The 13,575-nt window shown below is 41.9% G+C and overlaps 1 protein-coding gene across 2 annotated transcripts in view; it reads left to right on the top strand.

Moving 5' to 3' along the window:
- Positions 1–13,575, top strand: part of LOC138756995 (catenin alpha-2) — an 835,014-nt gene that overhangs the window by 631,259 nt on the left and 190,180 nt on the right. For both annotated transcript variants that reach the window (XM_069923543.1, XM_069923544.1), the window contains one exon: positions 3,838–3,943. In XM_069923543.1, coding sequence (XP_069779644.1) covers positions 3,838–3,943 — 106 coding nt within the window. The remainder of the gene's footprint in view (positions 1–3,837; positions 3,944–13,575) is intronic.

The following is a 13,575-nucleotide window of genomic DNA, read 5'->3' as shown; positions in this document are numbered from 1 at the left end:
ATTCAAATAAAACAGGAATAATAATCCATTCTGAAAGATTCTTTATTGCTGGCCTGACTGACAGCAACCAAGGTCGACTTACACCCTTTAAACATCAGAGGAGCACTCGATTTGTAATGTTAGTACAGTGAAAAACAGTACAGGTGACATAATTTGTGCATGTGATGCCATTACACATACCCAGGAATCGAATTATACACAGGAAAGGCTACACTAACATTACACAATATCCATATCTGGTGAATTTTTTTTTGCTTAATTTGTAAAACCTTTTGGTATGGATTCTTAGAATAGTTGCAATTAGAAGGAGGTAATTAGAACCATCATCCATTCCAGCTGGTTACCACTAGCTCCAATTCTCCAGCTTTTTCCTTGTACCCCTGGATTTTATTTCCTTACCTGATGCTTATCAAATTGTCCCTTGAAAGGAACAATGGAAACTGCCTCCATACATCCGCAGGAAGTACATTCCAGACCCCAAACAGATCCGAACCTCCTGCACAATCAGGAAACCTTGAGCACCCTCGGCACCCACCCGCATCCCAGTCCCAATGTCTTTACAGCCAATCTCGAGCCAGTTGCCGGTCTCCGTGGGATCCTCGCCTCGTATCGCCAACAGCCTGTGTGTTATTGACTGGTCCGCCTCCATGGTCACCATCCTGTGGGTTGCCTTCTCTGCTTCTCCTTCTCAAATGGGGTGGGGGAGAGGGGCGTTTTCTGGCTCCCTCCACCAGTCCTCGAGGTTCTAACCTTTCATGGCTGCCTGCTAATTTTAGACACACCATTTTGGGCGCCGACACAGCAATCAAAGAATTTTTAAATTAAAACCACTGTCGGGTCCTTTAACCGGCTGGTTAAAGCCGGTGTGGTGCTGTCAGCAGTTGGACTAGGCGATTAGCCCCAGGGAGCACTGTGTTTCTGCTCCCTGCTCTCTGCAGGTCCGTACCAGCGCGTTGTATTTGGCCTTTCTAATGCTAGATGCACATGCACTATGACATGCACTTCTCTTGTTGAGCCTGAAAAAGTATCATCACTCTGGAGCGTTAAGCTCTTTGTCAATGCTTGTGATATCTCAGGGATATCTTGTCAGTTTAACATTTATCAAATTTTGACATGGCACCCCAAATAAAAATCAACCCAAGTGATTTTTAAAGAAGGTGGTAGAGAAGTTAAAATAGGAAACCAAGAAGAAAATTGATAAATGCATATATCTCTTTCAGCTGCAATAAAAGTCAGTATTCTGACAATATTACTCATGATAATAGATCTGATTCAGACTGCTACAGTCACAGGTTAGAACTGGCACAGTTAGTGAAGCAGTTAGCGCAACACAGTTTCAGTGTCAGCGATTGGGACTGGGGTTACTGACTGTAAGGAGTTTGTATGTTCTCTCCCTGTCTGGCTGGGTTTTCTCTGGGGGATCCAGTTTCCTCCCACCATTCAAAACGTACCGGGGTTGTAAGTCATTAGGGTGTAATTGGGCAGTATGGGCTCCTGGGCAGAAAGGGCCTGTCACTGTGCTGTGTATATATGTATATATAAAATCTAAAAAAAGTCTAAATCTAAACATTTATGTCTCTTGAACATCCTACAAAGATTTAAGAAATTGAAAATAGCTCCCATGCACTTGAAAATAAGAAATTCACTAAATATTGCCAGGGTCTGCCATCGTTCAGAGAAAGGAAAGAATGGTGACCGATTCCACACATCGGATGACCGCCCTTAGAGCCAGCACATTCAGGCTACCATTAAGAGGGAACACCATTCACTCTAGCTTCTAAAAGACTGAGCAGATTTGACATGTCATTGGGAGGGGGGCTAGTCAGCGTGAGCAGACATGTGAGCACATGTCTGTCCATGGCCTTGTGTACTGTCCCATCCTTCCCACACACAGATTTTAGGAACAGTACCTTATTTTCCAGCTGGGCACCCTCCAGCCACATGGCATGAACATTAACTTCTTTTAAACTGCAGTACCTGGGTAGCGCTCATCGGACTCGAATGCGATTACTGGGCCAAAGGTGCTGGAAACACATTTAAATTTCAAGGGAACCGACCCATTAAATCACCGACCTGGCAATTTAAGGGGATCCCGCCCCCGCAATTACACATCACGCACTCACCGGAAGTATTGCCAGTTGTTCTGATGCTGGTTGTCCGGCGTCCTACCCACACAAGTGCTAACATCACCGGAATAAGCGGATCGGCCATTTTCGTTTACAAATTGGCCAGGGATGAGACCTAGGTATGCTTAACTGGGTTCCCTGACTATCTCTGAGGTAGGTCAGGGACTCGGTTGGGTTTCGATGGAGTCAACCCAGTTGGACCCTTTCTAACTGCTGCGTAACTGGGGCTAACCAGGCATATTGCCCGGTTAACCCCATTTTACACAGCAGTTTGAAAAGGCCTATTGACTTTTCTGCTTTCCATTAAACCTGATTGCCTTTTCTTTCCCCCTCCACCTTTCATCTCCATCCTGTTCTTTCACCCACCCAGCCCTACCATTCCCCCCTCATTGCTGCTGTTCCCTCCCCCTTCTCCGCCTATCATCTCCTGCCTTGACAACCCCCCCCCCACCTTTTTTTTTGTTGCTAGCTGGCATTCTCTCATTCTCTCACACAGTCTAAAGCCTTAAATGTCAGTTCTGTATCATTGCTTTTGCTCCATAAAGTCACTGTTTGACCTACTGAGCTGAGCTTCTCCAGCATCTTGTATTTTTACTTCAACCACAGTGTCTACAGAATGTTGTGATTGACCTCCCATCCATTTAAGACATCTATATAAGTCACTGTTTCTCGAAGATAGCCAGCATCATAAAAAAAAACCCATCACGGGGGTCACAACTTCTTCTCACTGCTCCCTTTGAGAAGAAGACACAGAATCTTGTAGCACCTCTAACCTACATCATAAAGACAAGTCTGCGCTATTAAAATGCCACTTTTGCACTGATTGTGAGACTCTAAGCTATATTTGTACACACACACATTTTGCAACCAGCGTACAAAGCAGTTCAAAGTATAGAATAAAATCTTAACTAAATAGGTTATTTCAAAGAATCCACTCATAATTGTACTATATTAAAACACGCCAATACAGATTTATAAGCCATGAGAGATAGGCTGTTCCAAAATTATCTTGAAACAGTTTTAAGTTTTACATTTGCACAAGCATTCAGTACGCACATACCTTGCAGTAAAAAAAAATGCACAACTTAAGATTCTTGTGCCCACTGACTACTATAAATTAGAGGGAACATTCATTGTGAATATCATTTCTATATTTTGCACTGAGTAATGAATATCATTTTTTTGGTGCATCTTTCCACTTGTTTGGCTGCAGAAAGTAAGAATTTTGGTCCATCTGTACATTGTAGATGTGTATCTGACAATAAATTATCATTAAATTAAGATTTTAGAACACTTTTAATCACAGAGGCATTTGCACAGGTGATTTACCATTTTGTGCTCTTGACACGATTATTCTCTCAACCATTCTTGCCATGGGCTTGTTCATGAAACTCAAGTTGTTTACTTAATGCATTTCTGGTGAAGTGCTAATGAACATGTTGACCTTTCAACTATTGTTTTGTATTACCAGCATTTCCTATTCTTTTGTTGCAAGTGATTTATTTTAATAGAAGGATCATCAACAATTCTTGTCCCTCCAACACAAGGCTCTTTTGATGACTGTTCCCAATCAAATTAAAAACAAAATCAAGGTCTCTTCACACAATTCTGAAATCACCCTCCAAAATGATTTAAAATGTATCAGTTCGCCCAATGTTTCTGAACTAGAAGATTCATTTATCACTTTATTTTATTTTCCAATATCTTGTAGGGGCAAGGGGCCGCTAAAAAATACATCTGATGTAATCAACGCAGCAAAGAAGATTGCAGAAGCGGGCTCCAGAATGGATAAGCTGGCTCGCGCTGTGGCTGACCAGGTAATGCCCTTTTCCTCAATGTCATGGGTCATTCACATTGTCACCTGGGAGACCAGTGCCAGCAGGGCTCACCCTAGTTCTTTGCTGTTAATGTTATTGACATCTATGCAGTCTTCCCTGTACTGAAGGAAGTCATAGGTTACAAGAGATATAAATACGATCCAGAGTTTGGCAGAAAAGTGGCAATTGGAGTTCAATCCAGATAAGGGTGTGATGGATTTTGGAAGGTCAAACTAGAAGGGTAAGCACAGGGTTAATGGTCAGATACTTAAGAGTGTGGAGTCCAAATCTTTCAAGGTTGCCGCGCAAGTTGATTGGATAGTTAAGAAAACCTACGGGACGCTGGGCTTCATTATTAAGGGGATTGAGATCAAGTATAAAGAGGTCATGTTGCAACTCTACAAATGTCTGGTGAGGCCACATTTAGAGTATTGTTTTCAGTTCTGGTCACCTTATTACAGGAAGAATGTGGAAGCTATGGAGAAGGTGAAGAGGAGATTTACCAGGATATTTGCCTGGATTGGAAAATAAGTCTTATGAGGCAAAGTTAGGAGAGCTGGTACTTTTCTCTTTGGACCAAAGAAGGACGAAAGGAGACTTGATAGACGTCTACAAGATTCTGAGCAACATCAATAAAGTGGATGGCCAAAGATTTTTTTTTTCCAAGGCAGGAATAGCAAACCCTAGGAGACATCTCCATAAAGTGAAGGGAGGAAAGTTTAGGGGAGACATCAGAGGTCAGTTTTTTTTTACAGACAGTTACGGGTGCCTGGAAGGCCTTGCCAGAGATGTGGTGGAGGCTGAAACAGTAGAGGCATTTAAGAGATTCTTAGGCACATGGAAGAAAGAAAAATAGAGGGTTACAAGGTACGAAGGATTTAGTATATTTTATTTGGTAAAATATGTTGATCAGCACAACGTCGAGGGCTGAAGGATCTGTATGTTCTATGTCCATGTTCAATCCCTTCCCACCTACTTCTGGATCATCATTTACATTCTCCAAATTTAAGAGTTCCTATTCTCCAGCCCACAGCACCTATCTTCACCATGGATGTGCAATTCATTTACATATCCTTTCCCCATCAGGAAGGTCTCAGGGCACTCCACTTCCTTCTTGAACACAGAGCCCCTAATGACTAATGCTCTACCACTTGGCAAAACATCCTCACTTCTTCCTTGACTCTTCCCATCTCCTCCAGGATGTTGACATGAACACACAGGTGGACCTTGGCTGCTAATGGTGTGACAAAAAAGTCCCTTTTCCAATTCTACTTGGGTACCATTACCCAGCACTCCCCCCCCCCCCCTTTTTTTTTTCTTTTTCTTTTGGCTTGGCTTCGCGGATGAAGATTTATGGAGGGGGTAAAAAAAGTCCACGTCAGCTGCAGGCTCGTTTGTGGCTGACCAGTCCGATGCGGGACAGGCAGACACGATTGCAGCGGTTGCAAGGGAAAATTGGTTGGTTGGGGTTGGGTGTTGGGTTTTTCCTCCTTTGCCTTTTGTCAGTGAGGTGTGCTCTGCGGTCTTCTTCAAAGGAGGCTGCTGCCCGCCAAACTGTGAGGCGCCAAGATGCACGGTTTGAGGCGTTATCAGCCCACTGGCGGTGGTCAATGTGGCAGGCACCAAGAGATTTCTTTAGGCAGTCCTTGTACCTTTTTCTTTGGTGCACCTCTGTCACGGTGGCCAGTGGAGAGCTCGCCATATAATACGATCTTGGGAAGGCGATGGTCCTCCATTCTGGAGACGTGACCCATCCAGCGCAGCTGGATCTTCAGCAGCGTGGACTCGATGCTGTCGACCTCTGCCATCTCGAGTACCCCCCCCCCCCCACTATGTTGATGATTGACGTACTGCAATCCCTTAACAGGTGTATAACTCCTGTAGCCAACCATTCCTCCAGTGACGTGTCTGTTCTCACCCTCATCCATCGTCAGGGTGAGACCAAACTTAAACTTAAGGAACAACACATCATATTCCTCTTGCACCTCAGAGCACGAACATTGATTTTTCCACTTTTAAATTATCCTTTCCCAATCAGGTCCCACTCTTTCCATTTCCTCTTTACCTACTACTATAGTTCCCCTCTTTAACATTTCTTCCCTCTCCCTACCTATCTCTCCAACTCTCATGCCATCTGTCCCTTACCCTATCACGTCTTAGCCCCTTACCAATCTTTCCCCCTTAATATATCAGTCTCAATAAAGGGTCCTGACCTGAAATGTTGAATGACTATTTCTACCCATGACTAGTGACTGACCCACTGAGTTCCACCAATCATATGAAGCCTTTCTGTTCATCCTTTAAATCCAAAGTAGCAGAATGTGGAGTGGGATACATTGAGCAGTTTTAGGCCATATTGACCAGGGCTAAGACGAGGAGATATAAATATTTAAATCAGGAATTTAACACATAGGTTAGGGATGAGAGAGGACAGTGTGGATATCTGGGTATGGAGGGTGATGGATTAGAAATGATAGCTTATGGAGCAGCATGAGAACAGGTAGGCTGGAATATTTAGAATAGACAGACTTGGTTGTGTGTAGGAACAGTGTTATCGGTGGCAGAAGTGAGTGATTTACAAGGTGGGAAGGCAAATTCATTCCTGTAAAGGAAGGAAGTAAGAATACCCACATTTATTCCCAAACGTTCCCAAACAAAAGACGGAAACAAAACCTCCAGTAGTGAATCATTCTCCCCCGAGTGAGACAAATCATGTCACTGTGACCAATCTGTTAACCTCTCTTCTCCACCTGTTCTTCTAAAGGGTCATTTATTTTTTCTCTCCAAAGATTCGTAACAAAATCGGTCAACTTGTGATTCTGTTTTTTGTGTAACTCAGGTTTTCAAAGAATGCAAACTGAAAAGAATATGTTCTATTTCATGATATGAATTAGTTACATTATGGTATCTTTCTTGAATGAGTAAAGTGATTACATTTTGTTGGGAAAGGTGATAAACAAAATCAAAGAAGCCACACATCTTACTTCCATTCTTTATGTTTGTGCCATCAGGTCAATTCTGAAATATTGTCTTTGCGGGATAGGCTTTGCTCTCAATTTTACTGTTTTTACATGACACAATACTTGTTGAATGAGTTCAACCTGAGGCAAAAGAGTACAATTTATCTTTCTGTAATACTCAGTATTTCCAATGTAATATTGTTATTTTTTATGATTTGCTTCATCTAACATTGTCAATAATTTGTTTTGATTTTCATTCTGGTCTCTTGCTATAACTTGGTGCTTGTAAGCTGACAAATGCATTTATCTCACCATGCAATAGAATTGAATTTAATTGTTTATTGCATTGTGTACCAAGATGCTGAGAAAAGTGCTTTGTTTTCTGTGCAAAACCATCCAGGCAAATCAACGCTTAAGTACAGCAGATGTGCAATAGTTAAACAACAGTATAGTTCAATAAAAATGTTGCAGTCAGTCTATAAGTGCAGGGTAAAGTATTACTTGGATAAAGTGCTGGGCAGGGAGAAAAATACGGTAAGTGCAAGGGCATTGTCATTTACCAATGAGGGATCCTTTCAAGAGTCTGACAACATCAGGGAAGAAAGTATCCTTGAAACTGGAGTTCTGTGTTTTCAAGCTCTTGTTTCTTCTGCAGAAGGGGGAGAAGAGTATATAATTGGGGTGGGATGCGAAGGGATGTGTCCTTCAATATATCTGTAGGTTTCCCAAGGCAATTTAGCTAGAGGGTCACAAATTTGTGGAGCTTGTTGCCACAGGCGGCTGTAGAAGCAAGGTTGTTGGATGTATTTAAGGAAGGGATTGACAGGTATTTGATTAGTCAGGGCATCAAGGGCTACAGGGAGAAGGCCAGAGAGGGAGGATGGATCAGTGCACGATAAAATGGCAGAGCAAACTCGATGGGCCAATTGGAATATTTCTGCTCCTATATCGAGTGATGTGTGATCCATGGGATGTGAAGATGGATTAAATTGATTGGAGGTTAGTTTATGTGATAGCTGAGTTATGTTCACTACTCTCTGGAGTTTCTTCTGGTCTTTGATAGAATAATTCTCTTACCAAGTTGTCATGCATGCATGCAGTACACTTTCTATAGTACATGTGTAAAAACTGGTAGGAGACATACCAATTTTATTTCAACTTCTGAAAATAGAGTTATTGATATGCTTCCAAGATCATAACATCGACATGGTTAGACAAGGGCAAGCTATTGGTGATATTTACTCCTGGGAATTGAAGCTGTTCATGATCTCCTCTCAGCACCATTGAGACAGATAAGGGTGCTCCATCTTGCTTCCTGAAGTGAATGATCAGCTCATTCATTTTGCAGGCATTGAGGTATAATCTGTGGGCATTACAATTCAGAGGAGCATCAAGAATATCAAATGGATCTTTACCATAAAGAACTTTCAATGTCATTAAATTTCTAATAAAATCGTAAGAGTTCCATAGAAAGGAAACTGGCCCTTTGACCCAACTTCTCCACGTTGACCAAGTTAGACCCATTTTCCTGCATCCATGTCCCTCTAAACCTTTCCTATCCAAGTACCTGTCTAAACATCTTCTGAACGTTACAAATGAGCCCCTATCTATCACTTCTTCAGGCAGCTTGTTCCATATATCCATTTCCTTCCATGAAGGAAAGTATCTCTCAAGTCCCTTTTAAATCTTTGCTCTCTCATTTAAATCTATATTCTCTAGATTCTTCTGCCCTGGGAAAAAGCCTCTAACTATTTACTCTTCATGATTTTTTAATGCTCTATTAGGTTCTTCTTTTAGCCTCCTGTGCTCCAGGGAATCCAGTCTATCCAGCCTCTCTTTAAAATTCAAGCCTACCTGTGGTAAACCAATATTATACTGTGATTGGCTATGCATCCCGAGACCGATCCTACCCATTACCCATTTGCATTCTCCCCCTCTTCCTGTCATGATCAGTTGATGAGGTTGGCTGCTGCTCCAGACTATAGTCAATAAAAGCCTAACAGTTCCACAACCTCATTCTTTTGTGGTAAATGATGGTGCATCAATTTTATTGACTATAATTTTTCAAAAAAAATGAAGCAATACCTGAAACCAGAGAGACTCAACATTGACCCTTGATCCTCTGATGCTCTGAACACATTCAAACACTGACTACGTAGCTTTGAGGACTTTTTAACGGTGACCATGAAAATCGTTAACACAGACGAGGAGACACTGAAACTCCTTTTCTCACGAGTCCGGCCCCTGTTCTTCTCAATGATCAACGATGCCAAATCGTAAGTGGAGGCCATGGGTATACTGAAGGTCCAGCATTGCAGAAGGGTGAATGAGGTCTAAGCTAGGCACCTCCTGGCTACCACGAGCCAGCGACCCGGTGAGTCGAGCGCTGAGTACATGCGGAACCTCTGGGCCCTTTGCAGGGCTTGCAACTAAAAAGCTGTGACAGCTGCTCAGAATGTGGAAGACTCCTATGTGGCTGGCATCCAGTCCTGATACATAATACAGAGACTCCTGGAGCAGAAGGTACTCAACCTTCAAGGGGTGGTTGAATTGACATAGATGCTCAACATGACCCTCCAAGGTTTGGATGACAACTCACCTGCCTCTTGGCTGCTGCAGGCAGAGGAGACCCCCTGACAAACTTGGCCTGTAAAATATGTATATGTGTATTATGCTTCATTTTTTTCTCTCACCCTGCAGGACTCTTCTTAAAAAGGAGGGATAAATGTGGTAAACCACTGTTATACTATGATTGGTTATTGCCAGCTGGACATGCCTCCCAAGACTGATCCCTTTGCATGCCCCCCACTCTTCCTGCCACAATCAGTCGATGAAGTTGATTGCTGACCCAATCTATAGTCAATAAAAACCGATCAGTTCCACAACTTCAGTCTTTTGAGGTAATTTATGGTGCATCACTACCAATCCTGGCATCAGCTCTTGAATCTGTTCTGCATCGTTTCCAGTTTAATATCTTTCCTTTGGCTGGATGACCAAAAAAGCACACAGTATCCCACATGTGGTCTCACTAATATCTTGCGCATTGAAACATGACATCCCCGGTCTTGTATTCACTGACCAATGAAGGCAAGTGTGCCAAATGCCTTCCTTACCACTCTGTCCAGCTATTGTCCATCTATTCATGGACCATGTACTAACCAGAGGTCATAGGTTATAAGTGAGAGAGAGAGAGAGAGAGAGAGAGAGAGAGATAATAGGCACCTGAGGAGTACCTTCTGTCACAGAGAGTGGTGGATTATATGGAAAAAGCTCCAGGAGAAGGTAGCTGCAATAAGTATTAATGCAAGGCAGAAGAAACATTTGGACAGATACATGAATATGATAGAGGGATATGGGCAAAATGCAGGTAGGTGGGACTAGTGTGGGTGGGGCTTTTTAGTCGACATTGGCCAGTGGAGCCGAAGGGCCTATTTCCATGCTGAATGACTCAATTAGTGGGCGGGCGTTACTGCATAAATTGAACAGTTAATAGCAAAGAGTAAAAGGAAATTTGACTTTTGTATTTCAATGGGGGAACAGATGATAATGAGAGTTCATGCCACATGAGGGTAAGTACTTGATTTAAATATATATTTTCTGAGTCCAAGGTTATTATCTGAATCCAAATATTTTAAATGTAATCCTAGGTTGTGCTTTTAGCTCCATAAAGGCTATCCTATTAACTATTTATTTTATCACGACTCCAACAATCATAATTTGTGTCCTTGGGCACTTCTAAATTCAGCCCTTTCAGAGCTTGAAATCTCCAAATTTACAAGAGAAAGTACATTTTGCTGATCAACAGCCAAAGTAATGTGATTGACCAAATTAGTGTCGTGGTTAGCACAGTGCCATTACAGTGCCAGTGACTGGAGCTCGAATCCAGCGCTGACTGTAAGGTCATTTTACGTTCTTCCCATGTCTGCGTGGGTTTTCCCCAGGTGCTCCGGTTTCCTCCCACATTCCAAAAATGAACAAGGTTAGTAGGTTAATTGGTCATGTGGGTGTGTTTGGGCATCATGGACTCATGGGCTAGAAGGACTTATTATTGTGTTGTAAAATTAAAATTAATTTTTCTTTATTTTGTTTTCAATTTCAGATATATGAAGTTTTTTTTAATTATCAATGCTTATATATAAATGATCTAGACTTGCCATTCCCAACAGAGGGGCCATAATGCACCCTGGGAGCCACAGCACATGTAAGGTGGGCCACAGGCAGAAATCATAAAATATTTTTAATGTCTTTATGTAGTCAACAGGAATAAACCACCTAAATTTGACTGCTTCCTGGGGAAGGGGGCCCATAAACTTTAAACAGAATTAGAAGGGAGTCATAGGCAAAAAGACCATAGTAAAAACACAAAATTCTGGAGAAGTTCAGCAGGTCAAACAGTGTCCTCTATGTAGCAAAGGTAAAGATACAGAACTGACATTTTGGGCTTGTGACCTTCATTAAAATATTATGAAAATCTAGACCATAGATTCTCAACCTTTTTTTTCAACTACAGATCACCATAAATATATTCTGATTTACCTCATACCTCCTATAACAAACTCATGGACTATCTATATCTAGGAAGTGGATATGTAGTAAAGTGAACTCAAGCCCCTTCCAAAACCACTTTTTTTGGTGGAAAATTTAGTTTTTGAGAATTTTAATTTTTTCCATTAAATTTACAACCTTGTTTTATGGATTACTAGCTTATTATCTCATTAATATTTGTCTTTGCTGTATCACCACAGACCATCTTTAACACACAGGTGAGTAATACTATTCGAGACTAAAGGAAAGCCAATTGTAGCGCCTGATGTTTTGATGTCTGGATAATTACATGCTCAATATAGCAGAAGCGGACCAGGTATAAGTCAGCTGGTCCCATGGATTGCTTGTGCAGAAGACCACTGACTTCTGCATCTCAGAATCAGAATTTATTGTTAAGAACATCTCATGTAATTTGTTGTTTTGTGGCAGCATCACAGGTGTGAAAATTGCTATAATAACATTTTTTTTAAATTGATGCAAAAAGAGGAGAAAATGAGGTTGTGCCTGTGGTTCATTGTCCATTCAGAAATCTGATGGCAGAGGGGAAGAAGCTGTTTTTGTATCGTCGGATGTTTGTCTTCAGGATCTTGTACCTCCTTCTCCTTCTGAGAAGAGTGTGCTTTCTTTGAGATACTGCTCCTTGCAAATTTTCTTAATGGAGTGAAGACTGATGTCCATAATGGTGCTGGCCGAAATCACAATTCTCAAACCTTTTCCTGTCCTGTGCATTGGCATCTCCATACCAGACAGTGATGCAAACACTCAGGATGTTTTCCGGGGTACACCTGTAGAACTTAGCAAGAGTCTTTGGTGAAATACCAAATCTCCTCAAACTTCACATGAAGTATAGTCACTGGGAGCCCTCTTTGTGGTTGCATCGACATGGAGGCCCCAATATAGATCTATAAAAGGAGATCAATTATTTTGCTGTGAGAATGGTGTTGATTGATTTGGTAGATTGACTCTTAACTTTAAGAAAATTGCCCCATGAGATGAGATTGTGGAAGATTGGTTGATGCTCCCTGGAGTTTTGAAAATTGAGGTGGAGAATATACAGGAATGGTATGGGAGATGCCATCTGGTTTATCTACCAGCTGAGAAACAGAAATCATAGTTGAGGAGAAATTTCTCTATGTATGGGTTAATATTCAAACTAACTAAATCAAGTGTGTGAAAATTGGAATCAAAGGAAATCAAGAAATATAGGGGTCAGTCACTCAAGTCAGGGGACAAAACTTGCCATGCTTTTCCTGAATGGTGTGGCAAGCTCAGCTTTGCTTGGCCCACTCTTGGTTCTGTTTCCTTCTTTCTTTTCAAAATGTTCATGTATCACACTTCAGCAGAAGTGTTGAACATGTTGGCTGGTTTCCAGGGATGTTTGATTATTTGCATGGAAACTTATCGCTGCACATTGGGTTTCACTTCCACTATTGCACTATTCCATAACACCTGTTAGGGTCCTCCTCCTCCTCCTCCTCCTCCTCCTGTGTGAAAAGTTAGAAATAGGTTGAGATGCTACTAGGACATGCAACATATGGCACGCCCAATTCTTTAAAACTGTACAAGGCATTGGTGAGGCCAAATTTGGAGTACTGTGTAAAGTTTTGGTCACCAAATTATAGGAAAGATATAAACAAAATAGAGAGAGTGCAGAGAAGGTTCACGAGAATGTTGACAGGATTTCAGGGTTTGAGTTACAGGGAAAGGTTGTGCAGACTGGGGCTTTTTTCTCTGGAGTGTAGAAGATTGAGAGGGGACTTGATAGAGGTGTTTAAGATTTTAAAAGGGACAGACAGAGTAAATGTGGATAGGCTTTTTCAATTAAGAAAGGGGGAGATTCAAACTAGTGGACATGGTTTAAGATTGAAGGGGAAAAATTATAAGGGGAACATGAGGGGAAATTTCTTTTCGCAGAGGGTGGTGGGGATGTGGAATGAGCTTCCGGCAGACGTGGTCGAGGCGGGATCATTGGTTACATTTAAGGAAAGACTGGATCGTTACATAGATAGGAGGGGACTAGAGGGATATGGACCGGGTGCTGGTCAGTGGGTCTAGGAGGGTGGGGATTTGCTACGGCATGGACTAGTAGGGCCGAACTGGCCTGTTCTGTGCTGTAAGTGGTTATAT

This window comes from Narcine bancroftii, chromosome 3 (genome assembly GCF_036971445.1).
Source record: "Narcine bancroftii isolate sNarBan1 chromosome 3, sNarBan1.hap1, whole genome shotgun sequence".
Taxonomy (NCBI): domain Eukaryota; kingdom Metazoa; phylum Chordata; class Chondrichthyes; order Torpediniformes; family Narcinidae; genus Narcine; species Narcine bancroftii.
Note: the sequence above shows the minus strand (reverse complement) of the source record. Positions and strands in the feature narration are given on the sequence as shown.